Source organism: Mobula hypostoma, chromosome X1, assembly GCF_963921235.1.
Source record: "Mobula hypostoma chromosome X1, sMobHyp1.1, whole genome shotgun sequence".
Taxonomy (NCBI): Eukaryota; Metazoa; Chordata; class Chondrichthyes; order Myliobatiformes; family Myliobatidae; genus Mobula; species Mobula hypostoma.
In genome coordinates, this window is record NC_086128.1 from 39584712 (window position 1) to 39608741 (window position 24030).

Sequence of the window (24030 nt, forward strand, 5' to 3'; positions counted from 1 at the left end):
CCTCTCCTCAGCCCCACTCTCTGGCCATAACCTTTGATGCCGTATCCATTCAAGAACCCATCAAGCTCTGCCTTAAATACATCCAATGACCTGGCCTCCACAGCTGCCTGTGATAATAAATTCCACAAATTCAGCACCATCTGGCTAAAGAAATTTCTCCACATCTCTGTTGTAAATGGACTCCCCTCTATCGTGAGGCTGTGCCCTCTTGTCCTAGACTCCCCCACCATGGGAAACATCTGTTCCACATCTACTCTGTCTAGGCCTTTCAATATTCAAAATGTTTCAATGAGATCCCCCTCATCCTTCTAAATTCCAGTGAGTACAGAGTTCTGAGGGCAACTTCTGTAGAAACCGAAGAGACAACCTATGAAGGAAGAACTGCATTTAATCAAGCTTCTTTTTCTATAGAATTTATCAACTATAGTTCCATATGATATAAAGTTCAGATGTTGTTAATCAATTAAAGATGTATTGTGCAGAAATTTTGCAGATATTGTATGCAACGGAACCTGGTAAAGTGTCAGACTTGACGATAATAAATGAACTTTCCATGTTAGTTGACAGACATAGGATCATAGAAACAGATATATCAGTAATGGGACCAAGTTTCTTATTGGAGGAAAGAAAGCATATCTGAAATTATTATCTTGCTGATGATTTTCTTCAAGGCACCAATGCCCAGAAATTGTCCTTGGTCCAATATGTCCAATGCACTGTGATCTTGGTCAGTGCATTGGATTCTATGCCAGAAGTTCACTTCATTGACTTCATTGGATTGAATTTCACAAGTGGAATATAATGTCGAGATCCAATTATATTGTATATTGACAGCAACTGATTAAAGGTGAGTTTCTAGGTACAATTGCTTAAAGAACACAAGAATTATTTATAAAATAAAATATCCATTAGGGCTAACAAGCAAGACGCTAATGTAAATCCCACTTACTCTCTTTCCTTGACATTTATCTCAATCCTTCCTCTCCGTATAATGTAAACAACAGTCTCAGAAAACCACTTACATCATTCATTTCCTTGGTTATTCCTTATATTTGATATTTATTGTCCTTCTTGTGAAGCAGTTCCTCATTTTAAATTTGCCTTCCTTGGGTCAAGATCACCCTTGTCATTTCTCTTTCTTACTTAGAAAACTTTCATTGGCTTACCCTCCTGTTAACCTCATGCTGTTGGACAGAGATTTAATTATTCAATCATTAATATTGCTACTCTTTAATTGCTCAGATAAATCCTTGCAAAATCTTTGGTTAGGCCTTGTGCTCCTGCAGTATTACTGAGCAGTTTACTTAACAGCAGCTTGAGCGAGTACCTGGTTCACAGGCTGTCCTTACCCTACTTTCATTCAGCTGATCCTCTTCTTTGACTGCTGGGATTAACTTCAGGGTTATTGAACCCTGACAATGGGCCTGAAAAACAAAAAGTGACACCAGGGGAACACAGTCAGTTCTTTTCAATGCTTACATTCAATTCTGTGAATGTCAGGCTTCTTTGCATTTACTAGTTAACTACAATAAATCACAGAGCCATGGCTCACTATGTCCTTGCTAATCATCAAGTACCCATTTCTAATCTTTCTTCTTAACCAGCAATTGACCTGCAGTCTTCTTTCCCTTGGAAATTTAAGTTCTTGTCCAGACACTTTTTAAATATTGCGAGAGTACCTGCCTCCGCCACCTTCTCAAGTACTGTAGTGCATTCTGGATCATACTGACCCTCTGGACAAAAACAGTTTTCCTCAGATCCCTTTGAATCTTTTTTAAACCTCTGCTCTCTGGTTTAAGATGTCTCTGCTCTGGTTAGAAGTTTCTCACTATTCACCCCCTGTAATCTTGTACCCCTCTTTCAGGCCTCCCCTCAACCTCTTCTGCTCCAACCCCACATCAAATTAGGTTTCCAGTTTGTAATGGGGTCAGATTACATGAAGTAAACAATAAAACAGTCTGTGTCTAGCCTGTGAAGTTCATCTATCTCAGGGGTTCTCAACCGTTTTTATGCCATGGACCAATTCTGTTAAGCAAGGGGTTCGTAGACCCCAGGTTGGGAAGCCTGAAACTTACGTCATCACCTCTTTAAAAGTGTCTATCCTTGGCATTTCCTGATTAGACCTTTAATCCTTCTATTCCACCTATTATTAAACTCACATATTTGCAACTTCACAATTGATTTAATCTATTCAGTTTGATTAATGACACTGTCAAGAAAATGGAGAAAGTAATTTGTATAAAACTTTAATTTAGATACATCATGCGCAATAAATTTTAGTGTAATATGGATGTAATCTTACAAACAGGTTTGTTTTATCAAGCCTGTCTCTTCATTTAAGTGTTTAATTCCAGATTTTTGTGCTAAGATAGGCTGCCTCAGATTTTCATGTAATTGCTTTGCTTTGCCATTTTGTCTTCTTCTCCACAACCCAGGGCAAGTGAATCAAGAGGAACAATGTTTCTTTTACCAGATGTAGATTTGAAATTAGTCAACGGTAGTTCTCATAACCTGCTGGTGTGATACATCAGCACCAGCAAGGAAAGTGAGCATTTCACTAACAGCTAAGGTTATCAAGGTTTACAGGCAAACATCTGGCATCCAACCCTACAACTAGTTCAAGGTGTTTTATAACATTTATATAATCGGTCTGACAGTGAAACATGTGCTAATAAAGAGATATGAAGGAAAAGCCTGACACAACACCAAATTTTAGATATTACCATACATCTCCGTCTGGCCTAATGAGGCAATCTTTATGCTCCAGGATTGTTTTGAATGGACTAACTGGAAAATTTTCAACGAGGCGACCACAAAATGGATTACACAGACCTTGTGGAATAGGCTTCATCTGTCACCGGATACATCAGGAAGTGTGTAGGTGAGGTTGGTACCTCAAGAACTGTCATCTCCTAGTCCAACCAGAAGCACTGGTTGAACACTAAGGTGTGCTCCCTACTAAAGGCCCAGCATGCTGCCTTCTGGTGACAGAGCAGCTTTCAGAGCAGCCAGGGGTAACCTTCTCTTAGGTATCAAGAGGGCAAAGGCCACCTACACAAAAGAAATTCAGGAATACCTGTCTGATAATGATCCCTGGCGTATGTGGCTGGGCATCAAGAGCATTACTGACTATGCAAGGAAAAACAGTGTTGACTGTATCAGTGATGCCTCCCTCCCTCACACACTAAACAATTTTATGCATGCTTTGAGACATATAACACAATGCCAGCCATCTAAAGCTACCATTCTCTCAGGTGAGTGACCATTGTCTGTAAAAGCAGCAAACATGAGAAGGACTCTACAGAGAGTCAACCCCATAAGGCAGCCAGGCCAGACAAAATCCCTGGCTGAGCACTCAGGAAATGTGCATACCAGCTCACTGATGTCTTCATGGGCATCTTCAACACTTCACTCATCCAGGCTGCTGTCTCCACATACTTCAAATCAGCCACCATCATCCCTGTACCAAAGAACTCTACACCTTCAGAGCTAAACAACTACCGCCCAGTGGCACTGACACCAATCATTATGAAGTGCTTTGAATGGCTGGTAATGGCAACTCCATTCCTACCACACTGGACACTCACCAATATGCTTACTGACAGAACTGCTCTACGACAGATATCACAGCATCTGTCGTGCACCTGACCCTGAAACACCAAGAAAACAAGAACACTTGTGACAGAATGCTGTTTCTGGATTTTAGTTCAGCAATCAACACTGTTGTCCCACAGACCTTGGTGAACAAACTCCTACTCCTCACTCTAAGTACACCCCTGTGTAACTGGGTGTTGGACTTTCTAACAAACGGATCTCAGATAGTCAGTATACACAATCGCTCCTCCCTCCCCATCATCCTGAAAACGGGCGCCCCCCCCTCCCCGCCCGTGGCTGTGTGCTGAGCCCACTGCTGTACACTCTACTCACATGACCGCATGGCCAAACACCCGAGCAATCACACCATCAAGTTCACATGACATGAGGTGGAGCTCATCACCAACAACGAAGAGATGGCTTATGGGGAGGAGGTGGAAGAGCTCAAGGCCCGGTGCCAGGCAAATAACCTCTTCCTCAATGTCAATAAGACAAAGGAGATGGTTATCAACTTCAGGAAGCTTGAACCACTCACGCCACCTTTTACATCAGTGGCACGGTAGTGGAAGCTGCAAGCAGTTTTAAATTCCTAGCACATCCCACACACTCAAGAAAGATCACCAATGCCTCTACTTTCCAAGGAGGCTGAAGAGTTGGACTTTGCATATCCATACTCACGTCATTCTACAGATGCGCAGTAGAGAGCATCCTGACAGGCTGTAGTACTGAAACTACACAGCGGCGGACTGCAAGGCTCTACAACGGGTAGTCAAAACTGCCCAACGCATCACTGGCACCAGCCTACCCGCCATCAAGGACAGATACAGAAAGGTGTCAGAAAAGGGCTAGTAACATCATGAAGGATCCCTTCCACCCTGCTGTTCATGGAGTTTTTGGCCCTCTCCCATCAGGGAGGAGGCTATGTAGCATCCAGGCCAGGACTACCAGACTCAAAAAGTTACTTTCCCCAAGCAGTAAAGGCTGATCAACACCTCCACCCACGAACTCTACCACTAATATATTATTTTCCACCAGTCACCTTATCACAGCCTAACATCACTTTATGGACATAAAATCAATCTATGAATATAAACTATTTTATGTATTTATATTTATTGTTTTTATTATTTTTTTGTGTGCTGCATTAGATCTGAAGTAACAATTATTTTCTTTTTTCACTTGTACAGGAAATGACATTAAGTAATCTTGAATCTTGCAGTAACTGACTGAGCATGCAATGCTTTAATGGTCACGCAAAAATTCTTTTATTATAAGTTTCTTTTCAAAGAGAAATTATCTACCAGTATTTGACTGATTTCTTCTGGTGGCTTGTGCTCAACTGGAATGTCATTAACTTCTCTCAGTTCATCTCCAACATGCACTAAACCTGTAGAAACAAAATCAAAATAATTGACCATCTTTGTAAAAATTAGAGACAATCCTTGGCACCCAGAATCAGTAGTTCCCTCCCTGTGTTAAACAAACTGGTTCCAGGGAATGGTAATGAAGGAGGAGTGAGGAGATATTCAATCAAGCTGTGTATCAAAGACTGTGGTTAGCAGCACAGGGGCACCTCAGGGGACTGTCCTGTCCCCCTTCCTATGCACTGTCTACCTCGGACTTCAGATACAACTCAATAAACTGGACTGGACTAAAAATACAGGGGCTGTGTACAAGAAGGGACAGAGCTGACTGTACTTCCTGATGAGGCTCCGATCATTCAACATCTACAGTACTATGCTGCAGATGTTCTACGACTGAGTAATGGCCAGCATTCTACTCTATGCTGTAGTCTGCAGGGGCAGCAGAATGAGAGCAACTAATGCCAAGAAGATTAATAAGCTCATCAGGAAGGCTGGTTCTGGTCTGGGGGGTGGAACCAGATTCCCTGGTGGTTGTGTCTGAGAGGAGGATGCTGTAGAAGCTACGGAGCGTTATGGACAATCCCTCTCACCCCCTCCATGACAAACAGAGGAGCACCTTTAGTAACAGACTGATTCCACCGAGGTGCACCATGCAACGCCACAGGAGATCCTTTCTCTCTGTGGCTATAAGACTACAACTCCTCCTCACTTGTACATGGTTTCATAGCACATCTGTATTTAGCACTACCACTTTTTAATGCACGTTTTGCATCTTTTTCGTACCTCAATGCTTACATTTTGTATTTTAAAGTATAGATTTCTGACTGAACAACCGGGCAACAATTTTCTTCAGGATAAATAAAGTTTTTTTTGATTCTGTCTTATCTTATTCTAGGGCTCTCTTAATGACAGAAAGCATGATTCTACAAGAGCCTGCAAATAGAGAATGGAGCAACACAAAAAGCACCAAATTTAGCGATTCAGGCAGCATCTATGGAGGGAAACGGACAGTCGATGTTTTAGGATGAGACTCTTAACAGAAAGGGAGAAGATAGTTGGTCTATAAAGATGGAGGGAAGGGATGGAGCATGCCTTGTCAAGTGATCGGCAAATGAGAGGGGGAGAAAGCGGGAATGATCTCAGAAGGTTGAAGGTGATAGGTGGAAATGACAAAGTGTGGAAGATGATGGAATCTGATTGGAGAGGATGATGAAGCTTGAAGAAGGAAGTGGGAAGGGAATTGGTAGAAGGAGTGTGTGACAGGGGGATGCAGAGGCAGAAGACACAGGGTGATGGAGGTCAGTTGGATTTAGAGGAGACAGAAAGAAAGATATTTGGGAAAAGCGACAAAGTGGGAGCAGTTACGGGGAGGTTGAAAATTTGACGTTCATTACACCAGGTTGGAGACTACCCACATGCAATATGAGGTGCTGTTCCTCTAACTTTTGTGTGTATAATTTTAGGCACAGCTATGAAACTGTCCAACATACTTACTAACAGTCACTGTGCCAACTCACATGTGAAAACTAGCAACTTAGTCAAGGGGTTTGAGTTTGATCTCTATACTGCGAACTGTGCAAACATCCCTGGCATTTAAAGATTAGAAAACAAAAAAGGGTATAAAATTCTTCAATACTGCTCTTTTAGTTCAATAATACACTTCCAGTTACTGCCTATGACCTTTATAAATTAATCAAAAGCAGTGTGTTATAAACAACAGCAACTAAAATTCTGCACTATAAAAAGAATTGCTGTCAATTAGTCAAAATGACTATGATAAAGCTCCAAATAACCATATTTGGTTATTATTATTGGGCATTAGTTTCAATGCTGGTGAAGATCACTTTTAAGTTGGTAGAATACGTGGAATTTATCAAAGGCAAAATGAGGATTTTTTTGTTCTACAACTATCAGTCTCCCTGACCTAGAGAGGAAGAAAGTGCAAAGTTTGTAGAGAAACAAGGAAGCAAGTGAAAAGAAGCTGGAGATCATGAGATGAAGGCCAAGGCAAAAGTGATGAGCAATGACTGGAGGAAGGGAGAATTTAGAGAATGGAAAGGTGAAGACATCTTCTCTCTGAGGATGGAAAAACAGTTAATAGGAAAGTAGTTGGAATTTTGTACAATAACAAATACCAAATCCAATGCAACAGGATGGTACTCCTGCTTTTCTGACACGTGGTAAACGTTCTAGTATTATGGTACGTTAAATATTGCCCATGGACTGAGTAATCCCTTAAGTCGGCTCCACCTTCGCTTAAGCTCAAGTGTTTCCTTGGCTAAATGCTATGGGTAATACTTTCCATTCATCTGCATTGGCATGTCCTGGCCCTAAATAACATGGACATATTCCACACTCCCAGTCACATCCTCAGTTATCTTGTTTCAAGCTGCCAGAGAATCTTCTGCTCCACTCTCCTGGATTTGCATCAAGGATATCATGTGATCATGGTGAAAGAGCTGGGAAGGTAAAAGAAACACAAACCCTTCCCTTGGTTCTGTATTTACAGAGCACCATTCTCTAATAGTGGCAAGTAACCAAAGAGAAGTTGGTTAAAAGCTTGAAGGGGAAGCACTTATAGAGATAAGTTGCACAAATTGGACAGCTCTTCCAAAGTGCCAGTTCGGGTAAGTCGGGCCAAATGGCATCCTTCTTTGCTGTACTATTCTACTGATATTTGCCGAAGGAGAATAGCAACCGTCATTACAGTGAGAAAAAACATACCACTACGGTCTGCTGCTCCTCCTCGCATGATCCGAGCCACAACAATCGCACCTGTTTGCTCACTCTTCCTAATTGTCGCCCCCTGTTGTTGAAAAATAGTTGCTTTAAACGACAAGGGTTGAAGTTTGTTCTGGCATTTTATCTTGTTTTACTCATTCCTATATTTCTTTCTATCAGCTAATCATTGCCCTAGTGTAGCCACAATGTGGCATGACAGGTACAAAGAACTTATTCTGCCAATGGGTAAATGTGTTTATTAAGTTGAAGGTCTGAGCAAAGAAATTTAAAATTTAACCTTAAACCATCAATATCATACAGTGCTTTAAGCATTAACATCTATCAGAATATTAAGATCTTTCAAAAGAATATCATCAAATATAATTATATTTTAACACATTACCACAAAAAATAACCACTTTAGTCTCAGTTTTATGCCATTCTTTGATAATGCTCAATGCTCTTCTCCTTCTTAAGCCCATCACCCCTACTGGGGCATATGCCACCGGCAGCAGCTCATCAGAGTCCTCTGTCCTGGGCTGAAGGCTGATTGGCCCTATGGCTTCCACTTTCACCACATGATTTCATATGTCTTCAAGGTGAAAATTCTTCCAAATTCTTCCTTTCCCAGGGTTGACATAATTGGAGCTTCTGTTGGCATTTCTGTGGCTCTGGGTTTTTAATGGGATGAGGTTGCTAGCTCCATGCCCTATCCTCCTCCTTTTGCAGCCAGGTTTGGAACCGTCCATGGCAGAGTTCTTAATGCTTTTAGTTAGAAGCAGTTAACCTGTCCTCAGTCCAATTAAATGCAATTAAAATGTAAGCAATCTGTACTGCAGTGTGTACTGATTGCTGTTAATTTAATTGTTATCCTAGTCTGCTATGAAAGAGTTTTGCTTTGGAACTTCCTTAAGGAAAAAAAAGATGGTTTCAACCATTTCAATGTTCTATGTATCATACAGAGTCATAGAAAGATACAGCATGGATACAGGCCCTTCGGCCCAACAAACTCATGCCAACCATCAACACTAATTCTAAACTAATCTCATTTTACTCTCATTAACACTCCCCCTAGATTTAACCGTTTACCTGCACACTGGGAATGATTTACAAGAGCTGATTAGCATATCAACCCATATGGCTTTGGGATGTGGGAGGAAGCTGGACCACCCACGTGGTCACAGGGAGAACATGCAAACTCCACACAGAGAGTACCCAAGGTCAAGATCCAATCCAGGTCTCTGGCGCCGTGAGGTAGCAGCTCTACAAACTGCCCATGAGAAAGATGTGTGTTGCTTGAATTTCCAGCATCTGCAGATTTCCTCGTGTTTGAGAAAGTAAGCCTTCATTTTCTTGAACCAATTTTTCACACATCCAATTCCCATGCTCCCTATTACATTAGCCTTTCAGGAAAAAAGTTGTCCAAATCAATGCTTAGCTATGTCAAGTGTAATGACATTTTAAACTGCAGGTTTTTAATCACTCCATTGAATTAAAACTGTACTATTTTGGCTTCTTTTTAAGGACAGCTTTCTCAAGGTAAAATGCAATAATGTTCTTATTTAGTATATCATTCACATCTGTTATCTTCCATCTGCACTTTCAGATGCATTAAACATTGATATAAATTATTACAGTTGAATTATTAAGTATAGTTAATTATTCAGCATGATCTTTCATCCAGATTTGTTGCAGAATATAGTGGAAGCTACTGTGACATGAAAAAGTAACAGGATAAATTTGATGGGATGGGAATAGTAATGTGCTGGTTTGCACCAGTCTTCATGAATTTTATTTTCCAAGATATAGATCCAAAGTTATTGTGAACATTTATTCTGGGCTTGGATTTTAATTGCATTTTAAAACAACCTACTTGTATAAAGAAATTTACTCAAATAAGCTGTTGTTAGTTAATTTTGTATCTGATTGTCATTAAAACCCAAGTTTGAATGAATAGTTCATTCATCTCCCCTCAGGGAAGGAAATGCGACGACAGTGCCACCAATGTTTCAAAGGTTTCAAAGGTACATTTAATGTCAGAGAAATGTACTGTATACAATATACATCCTGAAATGCTTTTTCTTCGCAACCATCCACAAAAACAGAGAAGTGCCCCAAAGAATGAATGACAGTTAAATGTTAGAACTCCAAAGCCCCCCTCAGCTCTCCCCACCCACACATAAGCAGCAGCAAAGCAACGATCCCCCCTCCTCCCAGTTGATGGATGGCAGGCAAGGCTGGTCGTAACCAGCCACGTCCATATCCTGGGATTGAATTCAAACAACTTATGTCAAATCAAATTTTAAATATTAATTCTGAATACCAATGGTTCTTTGTTTTTCACAAGGTGGACAATCTTCATCGATTCCTCCTCATCCTCAACTTCCAGATCATCTGGCATTGGTGGTAGAACTGGACCAAAGGCCTTGCGTGCAATCGTATCATGTGCTGAGAGTACAGCCTGTGAATATTCAACAAAATTTGCTTTTGTATCAGATACAGCAGCATCTCTAGATCCTCATCAATGTGTTCCACACTTGGAGATCACGAAGTGAACAAACTCTTCCAAATATTTTACAGTTTTTATAAATGCTATTAGCACTTTCATTTCAGAATCTGAAATTATTGATTGAGTTGACTAAATTACATTGATTGTGTCCCATCCATTAAACATTTAATATATTGGGGATCAGTCTGATGGTGATCACTGACAATCAGCAATGATACTTATTGTAAAAGATCTAAAGATGAAGTAGATTAGTCGTATGATTACAATGGATAGCATAGAATAGCTCCAACTCTGTAATTGGACCCTCCTCTCAGGTATCATTGGGTGATTAATAATTGCTTGATTTGAGTTCTTGGGGTTCAAATTACGGATACAAACCGTAGAATCGCGCTGCAATGTTTGTATGTGGTTTTGTGTGTCTGAGCGATGTGTAAGAGAGAGGCAGAGAGTTACAAATGCTGCATTTACCGAGAAGTGAGCAGGAAGTTTGCCCTTCATGGCATTTTTTCCCTAAAGGAAAGACACCTAAAGTGCCTGGACAGGAATGTCGATTTGTGAGAATGTTACATCAGCAGGGTAAATGCACTACTCCAACTCCTTTCTCTTATGTTCTTCATCCAGAATGGTTATCACTAAACATTAAAAACAGTTTGCAGTCCAAAAAATCAACTAAGTACAGGCTTTTGGTCATTATCTGACCATAAACACAATTTGGACCTAAAACTTTCATGATTATTTGAACAAATGGGAAAACACCCATTTGAGTTGGTCAACCAACCTGTACCATACCAGCCAAACTATGTGATATATACTTGGTATATTGGTATTTAAATGGCTTCTGATTGCAAACCTTCTAACAAATGTTCATTTTTGTGAAAGGTGATCTCACCAGCCCCTCCACCTTTTATGGTTAGTGGTGGCTATCCTGGAGTATTAGCTTTGCCTCTGTTTCTGTGGATGCTACCTGGTCTGTTGAATGTTTCTAGCATGTTGACTTTTTATTTTTAGCTTCTAACTCAGAACTGATGATAAGTTGCAAACAGAGCTTATGTATGTATGAGTTCCTTATTTCAGCAGTGTTTGTCCTTTGACTCCATCTAACCCCTCACCTATTGTTAGCAGATAATACAGCATATTGTGAAGTAAGTACTACCTGTTAGAGTTTTACATGGGTAACATTTCCCTCTACTATTTATGCCTGTAGAATCAGCTACAGGTTTCTGGGCCCACATTATTTGCTTACACAGCTACAAAGATCAGTGAAGTTAAAACCAACCTAAGAGAACTGAATCATCAGTCTGAAAAAAGACAATAATTGTGAATGAGGATGTCAAGAAGATGTGACAATAAGGGAGCAGGGAACTCTGGGGCTAATTTCAAGACACAATTGTTTTCAGCATCTATTGATTTCTAAATATTTACAGGCAGTCTATAGGAATAATTGTTTGCAGGGCACCAATATTTATAGGTGATTGTGGTAGCCTATAAGAGGAATAAGCACTGAGGAGGTTGCTAGCTCCTTTTGTTTAGTCAGATAAGAGATGCTCTAACTAAATTCACAAAAACTCCTCTAGCAACTGTAGTGGCTCTTTAAGTAGCAGAAACCATGTTACAGTCCTTCTGTTACCCAGTGAATTCATAGGCTTCAATCTTGGGTAGGTCGTTATGTTTACCTTTAGAGCTGATTTCAAACTTATTATTCATTACTTTCTAGAGGTGTACTTCCATAACTTTCACTGCTGGTGTTGAGGGAATGCCATTGGCAAAGACATGGAAAGAAAAGCTATTTTTAAAGCTGCAGCTTCTTAGCTAACAACTTGCTTCAGATCTTTGAGCCACAGTTGCTCCCTCCTAATTTCTAACCTTTTGTTTTTGCATACGCCTGTGATTTGAGTATACCCCTAGGATTCTACAAGGAACTAATTGCATTAAAGTGCAAGATGCCAGATTGAAAGTCCAAAGTTGAAATGGATGTGTTTTAATTGAAATATAGAATGTGTTGCTTCTGCATTACACATGATTCTTACCTGAAGGTGTGGTTTGGCCAGTAAATGTATCAATTCTCTTATGTCACTGTTGTTTGGTCCACTTTGCAGCTCCTCCGTTATCTAAAAGGAGTTTTAAAAATAAGTCTATGACAGAGCATCATGCAATTTCTATACCACTTTATAGCCGAATTTTAGGAATGCATCCTAAAAGTCATTAATCTTAATACAAAATGAATCAGGGATGCAGTGATTCTCTGCAAAGTCATTCGTTGGTCACATTTAGGACCATACTTAGTAAAGGCCCAACATACATTATAGGCCTGGAAGTGACACAACATTACAATGACTCCAGCTATGGTACACATTGAAAGGCGTCACAAATCATCAGTACATAGCAATTTCAGTACACTTGTTCATTCTTTATGGGTGTAACCAGTTGCAAATCTATGAAAGTAGTAATATAAACAGATAGTGATGTTTGTGTGTAGAGGTCAAACAGGGTCAAGCAGAATGCAATACAGGGTAAAAATTCTAAGTTAGTTTTGAATGGAAATTTACAGATAATCAGAAACATGGATCTAAGGTAAAGTTTTAGTTATCATGAATAATGTTACGTATATATTATTTAATTCTTAAGTGATGCCTAATCACAACTTCTAGATTTTGACTTTTTAGTCTTCACCCATCTTTCAGTTTCATTGAATCACACATAGTCACACTGCAGTCTTGCTGATGTACGTACAAGCTAAAATGAAACTGTTCTTTATCCACCCTTCAAACAGTTTATATTCAGCATTACTCTTAGAAACTGAAGGTGACAAGGAGTACAGATAAGGGTTCTGATCTATCACTCATCACCTCATGCAGATTCTAGCTTGTAATTTTTAAAAGAATATTACTTTTTTTGAGCTTGACGTGATCTCTGCTCAAGCTGTAGTGTACAAAGTTGGCTGAGTAAATGGGAAAACTTATTTGGTCTTCTTACGAAAACCCAGAAGGAACTTTTGACTTCCGTGTGATATCTAGTAGAATTTTACTTAACATAAAAGTAACAAACAGAAATTAAGCAACTGTCCCTGTAAGGATGGAGATAGTCCAGAGAAAACAATATGATCGAAGGAGGTATCAGTAGGATAGGGAAAGTATGCTCCCTATATCATCATGCTAGTCTCTCTTCTTATCTTAACCATAGCTGTCTAAACTATACGGATAAAAATTTAAACTTTTTCTCCAATCTGAAGGAAATGCTTAGAAGAAAACAAAGCAGATCATCCAGGAAAATGCACACATAAAAGGAGAGATGCTACAGAACTATGATTGCCTCCCCTGATGAAGTCAGGCCCATTTTAGTCTCTGATTTTGATATATCATCCACTGGTACAATGTACACAAAGCTTATTTAAAACCAAAATAAAAAGTGATTGAATCCAACCAGCCAATTCTCTTAGTCTCAGCATTACTAAATATTATGATACCCCATCACAGGCTTGCTACAGATTTAAACTTCTGAATGAATCAAAGTTTGAAGAAACTTCTGCACAGGATAGGTTTAGACAATGGCAAGAACCAGCCCCATCCATCAGCAACTGCATTTTTCTCTCTTATTAATTGTTGATTTGACTTATCACTCAATTTAATCGTCAAAATTTCTCAACAAGAGGAAAATTTGCTTGTAATTCTGCTAGTGGCTTCCTACTAGATTCCTGGTCTAATAGCCATCAGCTATAATGGAATTGCGGGATTTTACAGCTTTTGATCTTAATATTAACTAATAAGTATTTAATGGTTACATAATTTCCTTGGTTTGTTAATATCTTTAATTGGCATATTCTTAATTTTTTAAATCAAAACTGATTATATTAAAATTAATAACGAGCATAAAAACAATAGCATTATGAAGTTTATAGTGAATGAGCTAAACTGTATAGTTTTAAGAAAAGTAATTTATGATACTAATTTTGCTTATGACAAAAATAACTAAGACAGTTTTCCCGAGAGAATAATCAACAGCCCAGCTATAATGCAAACATTGACCTTACATTAATTAGCTCAATATAAGCAGTGTAATTATAAATATAAATCATAAATCATTGATGCCTGTGCACCCATCACAGTGTCACTTACCGAGTCACTTAATTGCACTTGCCAAAAGTGGAGCCCATCGATTTAGTCTTCAGAAGAATATATAGTTTGTTGGTGGCTTGTTTGGCTAATCTTTAGCTAGATTACTGAATGGCTGCTTATTTCAATGTCTATTTTACCACACATTGCTCTGCGATGACACTGGTGCCAAGTGTATGGGTCCTAATGCCCTTCCCTTGGACAACATCGGTGGCGTGGAGAGGGGAGACTAGTAGCATGGGCAACTGCTGGTCTTCCATACAACCTTGCCCAGGCCTGAGCCCTGGAAACCTTCCAAAGGCGCAAATCCATGGTCTCACGAGACTAACGGACGCCTATAGTATAGTATTTTAGAATATTTCATTTTTAACCTTCACCATGGGAACAGTAGCATAGCAGTTAAGTTATTGAAGGTGAATCAAGTGCATATTACAATAATTTTTGAATGTTGTGAGAGTCCCTGCTTTTCAATGATTAGGGTAAAGGTAAGAGGGTTTGGAGGGGATATGAAGAAAAACGTTTACACCCAGAGGGTGATATCAGAAATGCACAGGCTGAGTGGGAGGGAATTAGAACCAGAATCAGGTTTACTGTCACTGACGTATGTCATGAACTTTGTTGTTTTGCGGCAGTGATATAGCACATAAAAGATTACTAGGAGTTACGATAAGAAATATATAAAAATAAATAAATAGTGCATAAAGAGAACAAAACAGTAAGGCAGTGTTCAAAGGTTTCTTCCATCCTGGCATCCAATTACTGAATGGTTCATCTCATATCCCCCTAAACTGCCAGCATCAGGTTTATTGTCACCCCGCTGATCACAGGTAAATAACAATATGGAGAATTGGAAAATCAATAAACAAATGCAGAAGTTAAAATAGACCAGAAAATGCTGCAAATGTCATCAGGCAGCATCTGTAGAAATGGAAACAGAGTTGATAATTCAGATTATTTTTCAGTTTCTCTTTCCGCAGATGCTGCCTGACATCCTACTTCCAGTATTCTGTTTTTACTTCAGTGCAGAGAAATGTTACTTTCCAGCATTAAAAATGATCTTTTCCACTGATCTTAAAGTTACTTACAGTCGAACTATTTTTCAATGTAATCAATGCCTGACCTTGAGGAGAGACAACTTTGTTCGAAGCTACCTAGGCCTCTGACTATAGCTACTCACCTTCTCAGCTAAAGCTGCTGCGCTGTGTATAGCAGGCAATGGACTTTGCCGGATGTACTGCTGAAGTTTCTGATGAATCTGTAATACAAATGAAAACTGTTAACCCCAGTTTTGCTCTTTCCTGCGAATTCTACACTTACACAAAGAGATTCAGAAGCAACCAGGCTGTGGAAGTTAATATTTGATTTATCTTCTGTGTAAAGAACTGACATTTTGTCATGCTCAAGTGCGAGACTGCAAGCTATCCAATTCTATGGTTACTATGGATCAATTCACAACATGTGGCCAGCAATATTATTCTGCAGTAATCTTTCAGTCAAGTCCACTCAATCTCTTTAATGTGGTTTCCATTTATTCCTGCAAATTGCATTTTAACTGATGACCTTCTGAGGCCAGGTCTAGGAAGGGATTCTATATATTGCAGTAAATGTGAATGCTTCATGCATCTGCATTGCAATACTGTACCTTTATAAGTGAGTTAAAACTATTTTCGCTAAAGACTTCGGTAAGGAAGCCAATTTCCGCTGTGAGATTCGCATCCGGCCTTAGCTGTGCAGTCAAAAGAGCTAGCACCTCATGTAATCCTGCAACAAAAAATACTGTAATAATAATTCCCTATTGCATTGTTGTCGTAAACAGCACAACTATATATATTATGAAATTGTCCTAGAAAACATTACAATAATACACTATGTGATTGTCATAGAAAACACTATAATAATAGACTGTGGGATTGTCAGAGAAAAGACCACAATTAAGTGCCATGGAACTGTCATAGTAAGTACCATTAAGAGACCTGCGGAGTTATTGAATTATTGTTTCTGTCTTGGATTCTTGATCCTTTTCCATTAAGCATTTAGGAACATTTGCTTTTGCTCAGAATCGAAAATGTACACTTGCCACCACTTTAAGTCAATCTTTGTTTCACCGAATTAGATCTTGTCCCTCAGCGATTAAACCTCTGTGGCTTTAACATGCTCGGAGACCGAGCTCCAAAACATCCTTGACTCATTCACTGAAGCACTTGGGAGGATGGGCCTCATATTTAACATCTGTAATACAAAAAATCTCTACCAACCAGCCAATAATTTCAATACTTCTGACAATAAGCGTTCACAGTAAAACTCTGGAAAACATGACCCACTTCTTGTATCTCAGGAACCACCTCTCTATAATGAGACATGCAATCCACTTTGAACCTCAATGTGCCAGCACAGCTTTGGTAGATTGAGAAAAGGGTACTTGGAGATCAAGACCTCAGATCTGGGACAAAACCTGTGGTCTACTAGGTAGCAGTGATCCTTCACCTATAAATTTCTGGGACTTGGACCGACTACAGTAGGCACCTTAAAGATTTGGAAAGATACCAACAACATTATTTGTGCAGAATTCACATTAGCACATCAATAATTATAAATTCGACTTCTAACATAAAGAAGAGCTGCCCAAAAGAGTGGATAGACTTTAACGAAGACCTTCAATCAAAGAACACTTCCATTGTAATTTCATTTTACATTTTACTATAAATGAACCGAAATTTACTGTGCACTCCTTCAGTGAATGGATGAATGAACTAACATCAGTGTCTGCATTAAGGCCCTAACTGCATTCAGATGACTAAGTTGAGCAGGCCATGGCATTTACATGTCTGACATGAAACTCCAAAAACAGGCACTATATTCTAAGCCATATTACAGAAAGATATTAATAGGCAGATGGAGGAAATATATGTTCAAAGCTTCCTTGAAAAGGTACAACATTCCAATTGACTCTTGGGACAAACTGGCCTATATTCCTTCAAAATGGCCATGCAACAGAGCAGACTGAGTCCGAGTATAAACATTGGAAGGGGAGCACTACTTTCCAGACTGCTCACATACCTACCCTAACAGATATCTCCTGCCCCTAACAGTGAAAGAGTCTGCATTTCTCACATTGGCCTAAGTCCTTAGGCAAAGCAAGACACCCTCAATCCTGTGGGATTGCCAGAGAGGAATTAACTAATTTATTATTATAAATAATATCCTTTAATAAAGGTTCAAAGGCTCAACAATACAACTCTGATATTTGTCTTCTCTAGTTAGCCATGAAATACAGAAAAACCCATTGGCTTTGTTGAAAGAAAAGATGAACTCTTCCCGTAACAAAAAAGAAAACAAAGCAAAACTCACAAACGTCAAAACCCCCACTCCCTCCCTCGCACAAAATAACTAACAGATCACCCACATAGAAAATGGCAGCTGGAATATCAAAAACCCCAAAGCCCCAACCCCCTCCCTTGCAAAAAAAAAGTGATGGTAACATCAAACCCTCAATCCACTCCCTCGCAAAAAAATCAGCGACAATAACATCATTAATGCTAAGAAGAACATGAGATAATATTTCTTAAATATGAGAAATTTGGGATCTAGTGTGATAAAATGTCTACAATTTTTCACCACAGACTGAATCTCTTAAAAGTGGCACTGATACCCTTGTTTTACACCCAACATTTAGTTTTCAATCAATATTATTAAAGTGGATTATCCATTATTTATTTCAATGCTGTTTGCCAGATCTTACTGTGTATAAGATAAAAAACAGAGAATACTGGAAATAATCAGCAGGTCAGACTGGATCTGGTGGAGAGAGAAACAGAGCTACTGTTTCAGATTGAAGAACTTCATGAGAACTTGTTGTATATACTTAGGCTGTCACATGGCAATAATGAAGACAATGCATTGAATATATCCTGCATATGTGAAAAATCCTATATGAATACAAGTTTGTTATGAAGCACATGAAAATATTAATTTCTAGCTGAGTTTACAACATGCTGTTGCACTTCTGTCACTTTTTAAAATATCTTGGGAATTTATAACCTAAATATGTATCCAAAATTCCAAAATTAGATAGCTTTAAATCACAGTCTGAATCAAGCAATGTTTCCATTTTAATTTCAGCTTTGTTTTAACTATAACTGACCACAAATTTGCTGCATCAGATCAAACGTCAGAAATATTTCACTTGCGGCCATGAAATTTGGTCCTAGCAAAGAAGATATAATTAAAATTACACCCTTCTTCAGAATATATAAAAGTTATACTGATATCTGTCATAATGAGAAAACATCATTTGTACTATGACTTTGCTGTGCTTACAGTTAAGGTGATGCAACTGCAGTTGTAATCATAACTGCATAGACCTATATCATTTCCCAGTGGGCCAGCAGTGCCCTTGTTCAAAACGGTCAAAGGCATTTAGCATGCTAATTAGTTACTTCTCTCATGAGCCTCAAGTTACTAATAAGTCAAGAAGATGTAGAAAGAAATTGCTGATTTGTATCAAAAACTAGCATTAGATATATATCTTCAAGATAATGACTATTTTACATCAACTTTATTGAAGAGTGGTTTGTTTCAATTATTGTTCGGGGGGTGGAGGGGGGAGGAACATTTAAGCCAACAAACTCGCAATTTTACTTGTTCCACCTCAGAACTCTCCAGGGATGTCCTTTTGAACTAAAGTCATCATTGTAATGTGTTAATCAATCTGCACATAACAATTATTTTAAAGCAGCATGTACTTCAATAATAAATTTACTTTTGAACTTTAAAACTTGGAAGATGCTTATGTTCTTAAAAATATTATCTTTTAATACTTTTGAGGAAGCTTGCATAAAATATTATTTTTAAAATGAATTCTGAACTTAAAATTTGTTTGCTATTGTATAATACTAATTACATATTATAATAATTGTTTGGAAAATATTTTTCTAAGTTTGAAATTCCAGACATTGAGTCCTTGAAAGTTACCATTCTAAATTCCTCAAAATTGAAAATTTGATCATTTTCATTTTAGCAGATCAAGCTATCGTTTAGTCAAAATGGGACAGTCGCAGTCATTATCATTTGTTCCTCTCCAGGTGGCTGGTATAATCTTCATTCTGCATCAGTGCAGAAGCAAATTTGTGTGTACTTTATGTACGAAGTGAAACATTCTTTTACCTTGACTTTACTCATAAATTTGGATAATTACGGTGAACCCTAGATAACTGACTTAGTTTCTCTTCTTCTGTTCATGTTAGTAATCATGATATCTGCTGGAGCATCTGATGCACAATTGGCTCTGTAACATTGGCCACATTTCCATTGGTTGCAATTTTAATAGATGATAAAAATCTGAAAGTTTATTTTAAAAATAGTTTTAGACTTCTGCAATTATTTAGCAGATTATATGCTGAGCTTTATATTATCAATGAAGTCCCAGTGTTAGAGTGGAGATAATGCAGTAATGCTGGATCAGAATTAGAATCAGGTTTAGTATTACTGGCATATGTCATGATATTGTTGCTTTGTGGAAGCAGTAGAATGCAATACATAATAATAAAAAGCTATACATTACAAAATGAAATACATTAAAAAAATTAAATAAGCAGTGGAAAAATAGAGTAAAAAAATATTGAGGTAGTGTACACGGGTTCTTTTTCCATTCAGAAACCTGATGGCAGAGGGGAAGAAGCTGTCCCTAAAGCATTGAGTGGCTGTCTTCAGGCTCCTGTACCTCCGCCATGATGGTAGCATGCCCTGGGTGATAGGGGTCCTTAATGATGGATGACGCCTTTTTGAGGCAGTCAGTTTGCTAGAAGGACTGGATTTCCAGCTCTCCAGCACATATCTCAGGACTCCATCTTTCATTTCTTCTCCATTTATACACTCCATCTTTCTGCTCCAATTTATGTCAGTACAGGTAGAACCTCTTGCTGAAACCACCATATTGTTTCTTGCTTTCCTCCCTGTTTAAAGGAAGAATGTGGAGGCTTTGCAAAGAGTACAGAAGAGATTTACCAAAATGTCATTGTGGATTAGAGGATATGAACTGACTGCGGCTGCTTAGACATTGGCATGGTGAGGTTCAATTTCCACTGCTGTCTGTAAGGAGTTCTCTGCAAAGGTTTCCTCTTAGTGGTCTGGTTTCCTCCCACATTCCAAAGACATAAAGGTTAGTGTTAGTGACTTGTGGGCATGCTATGTTGCACCAGGAGCGTGGCGACACTTGCGGGCTGCCCAGCAGAATCCTCGCTGATTTGATTTGATGCAAAGCAATACATTTCACTATATGCAAACACGAGGAAATCTGCAGCTGCTGGAATTTCAAGTAACACACACAAAATGCTGGTGGAACACAGCAGGCCAGGCAGTATCTATAGGAAGAGGTACAGTCGACGTTTCGGGCCAAGACCCTTCGCCAGGACTAACTGAAAGAAGAGATAGTAAGAGATTTGAAAGTGGGAGGGTGAGGGGGAGGGGGAGATCTGAAATGATAGGAGAAGACAGGAGGGGGAGGGATGGCGCTAAGAGCTGGAAAGTTGATTGGCAAAAGGGATACAAGGCTGGAGAAGGGAGAGGATCATGGGACGGGAGGCCTAGAGAAAGAAAGGGGGGGGGAGCCCAGAGGATGGGCAAGGAGTATAGTGAGAGGGACAGAGGGAGAAAAAGGAAAGAGAGAGGAAAAATTATATAATAATTAATAATAATGATAATAATAAACAAATAATGGATGGGGTACGAAAGCGAGGAGGGGCATTAATGGAAGTTAGAGAAGTCAATGTTCATACCATCAGGTTGGAGGCTACCCAGACGGAATATAAGGTGCTGTTCCTTCAACCTGAGTGTGGCTTCATCTTGACAGTAGAGGAGGCCACGGATAGACAAATCAGAATGGGAATGGGACGTGGAATTAAAATGTGTGGCCACTGGGAGATCCTGCTTTCTCTGGCGGACAGAGCGTAGGTGTTCAGCGAAACGGTCTCCCAGTCTGCGTCAGGTCTCGCCAATATATAGAAGGCCACATCGGGAGCACCGGACGCAGTATATCACCCCAGCCGACTCACAGGTGAAGTGTCGCCTCACCTGGAAGGACTGTCTGGGGCCCTGAATGGTGGTAAGAGAGGAAGTGTAAGGGCATGTGTAGCACTTGTTCCGCTTACAAGGATAAGTGCCGGGAGGGAGATTGGTGGGAAGGTATGGGGGGGGGGAACAAATGGACAAGGGACTCGCGTAGGGAGCGATCCCTATGGAAAGTAGGGGAGGGAGGGAAAGATGTGATTAGTGGTGGGATCCTGTTGGAGGTGGTGGAAGTTACGGAGAATTATATGTTCAATTACATTTCACTATATGTTTTGATATGCATGCAACAAATAAAGTTAATCTTAACGTTTTGGCACATCAAAGAAAGGTGAAGTCCACTTTCTCAGCTATAACAGTTTCTGTTAATCTTTTTCTTTATTTTTTAAAAGATACTCTTAATTAAAATGCATGCATTTGTGTTTGAGGGCAGCACAATGCCCATGTTGTGGTTCTCCTTGACAGGAAGAATGTGGAGGCTTTGGAAAGGGTCCAGAAGAGGTTTGCCAGGATGTTGCTTGGATTAGAGAGTATCAGCTGTTAGAACAAACTTTTCTCTAGAGCACTGGAGATTGACGGGAGATTAACAGTGTGTTTAAGAGGCTGTTAGATAGACATATGTATATCCATGGAATGGGGCATATGGATCATATACAGACAGATGAAAATGGTTTAATTTGGCATCATGTTCAGTGCAGACATTGTGGGCTGAAGGTCTTGCTCCTGTGCTGTACTATCCTATGTTCTATACTCAGTGCTCCAGTGATCCAGGTTCCATTCTGATCTGAACTTGGTCACTAGTCAATAAGAAAAATACAAAATTAAAAGTCTAGTATCAGTAATGTTGATCATGAGTGTCTGAATTACTATATTAAAAATCTATTTGGTCCATAATACTTAAGAAAACAAATCTGCAATTCGTAAATATGACTGAACAGCTGCTAAAAAGGATGACTCTTACATTCGCTCTGAAATGGTTTAGCAAGCCTTTCATTTGAAGGGCATTAAAAGCTGGCTTTGCCAATGACGTCCACATCTTATGACCAAGCAGTTTTTTTAAAAAAGCTGTATGTATGCAGATAGTTGCCAAAATGGGAACTTGATTTCAGATATATCATGTTGTAAATAGTTACAAAGCTAATGGATGTTGCGCACCTCAGCATGGTGCACTGGCTCCGTCTACTCAATTTCAGCCCAATGATTTTCCCACATGGGATCTTCTCATTTGTTTACTACCATTATTCTTGTTTACTGAGATAGTTAATTGTATGACTGAACATTGATCATCTGCAGATTGAAGATTAGTAGTTCTTAATTTTGGAAAGAGGCATGTGCTTCCATAAATTTACAGGTCATGTATTGAAAGCAACACAGTTTGTTCTATTTCAGATATAGACTTGCCTTTCTAATCTCCTTTGCAGTGGTAACACAGCAAGTTCATAAGTATAAGGATACTAGTATTAAGAGTACCAAACTCTAAACAAATAAGCATAAAATTTACAGGAAATACTCAGCTGCTCAGGATGAAAAAACATTATTTGTAAGCATTGACTTTACTTTGCACTCTCCGTAGATGCTGTTGAATAACTCCAGCTCCTTTATTCCTATGTCAGATTGTTACCATTTCCTGTCAGGTTATTGTTCAAACTGATTAACTGCTTATATATTACATTTAGAATATTCATTGTATTTCACTATATTATTGCACAGCTCAACTTCTGGTTGAAGGTTTAGGCAAAAAAAGTTGTCTTAAAAACCTTGCATTAAAATTATGTTTATTTTAAAGAAGAAATGTACAACAGTTGAAATTGTTTTCACCAGAGTTTTCACAAAATGAATGTTTTTTTTAAATACCTGCTGCAGTAGACAGAGCTGGCATGGTTGCATTAAAGCTGGAGGGCAGATCTTTCACGATTGAGGATACTATTGTTTAATTCAGTGAGACCCCTGCAACAGAGGATGCAGATCAAAAAAGAATGTATTAATGAGCAGACATTTGTCAAGGTAGCCTTGGTTACCACACAGATATTTTTTGTATAAATCAGGTAACGGGGGGGGGGGGGCGGAAACAACTCATAATATTAGCATTATACAACAGAAGCCCTCAGAACAGTTTCTGTGCCAGGACTGTTAACATACAGATTGATGTGACAAGTTGTTTCCATGCTCATGAGATATAAATCCAAGCCATTCTGTAAACCAGCGGTGCCCAACCGCCGGGCCGCGAGGAAACAATCTGATTTGGTGATATGAGTCAGCTGCACCTTTCCTCATTCCCTGTCACGCCCCTGTTGAGCTATTACGAACGCGAGGTCATTACCTGCGCGTCATCCATGTCAGCGCAGGAAGGACATCAACTCCTCGAGTTTGCAAATGACGGCGGGCTGAAAAGTATGTTTGACATAACATCTCTGCCGGCATTCCGGATCAAAGTCAAGGCTAAATATCCTGAGATAGCCACGAAAGCACTGAAAACGTTGCTTCCATTTCCAACATATCTCTGCAATGAATGTAACGAAAACTAAATTGCGGAATAGACTGGACATAAGGAACCCCCTTCGAGTTTCGCTGTCTCCCATCACCCCTCGATAGGACCGTCTTGTTGCAGGAAAACAAGCCCAGGGCTCCCACTGATTCAGCGATATTGGTGTATTGGTATGTTCATACGGGG

General features: G+C 39.3%; 1 protein-coding gene across 2 annotated transcripts in view; it reads right to left on the reverse strand.

The window, feature by feature from the left end:
* Positions 1–24030, reverse strand: part of LOC134340611 (MAGUK p55 subfamily member 3-like) — a 78304-nt gene that overhangs the window by 34860 nt on the left and 19414 nt on the right. For both annotated transcript variants that reach the window (XM_063038054.1, XM_063038053.1), the window contains exons 2-9: positions 23214–23306; positions 15940–16058; positions 15475–15552; positions 12216–12296; positions 10003–10140; positions 7683–7764; positions 4896–4981; positions 1350–1424 (exon numbers count right to left, since the gene is read on the reverse strand). In XM_063038054.1, the coding sequence (XP_062894124.1) occupies positions 1350–1424; positions 4896–4981; positions 7683–7764; positions 10003–10140; positions 12216–12296; positions 15475–15552; positions 15940–16058; positions 23214–23238 (684 nt within the window). In that variant the 5' untranslated portion in view covers positions 23239–23306. The remainder of the gene's footprint in view (positions 1–1349; positions 1425–4895; positions 4982–7682; positions 7765–10002; positions 10141–12215; positions 12297–15474; positions 15553–15939; positions 16059–23213; positions 23307–24030) is intronic.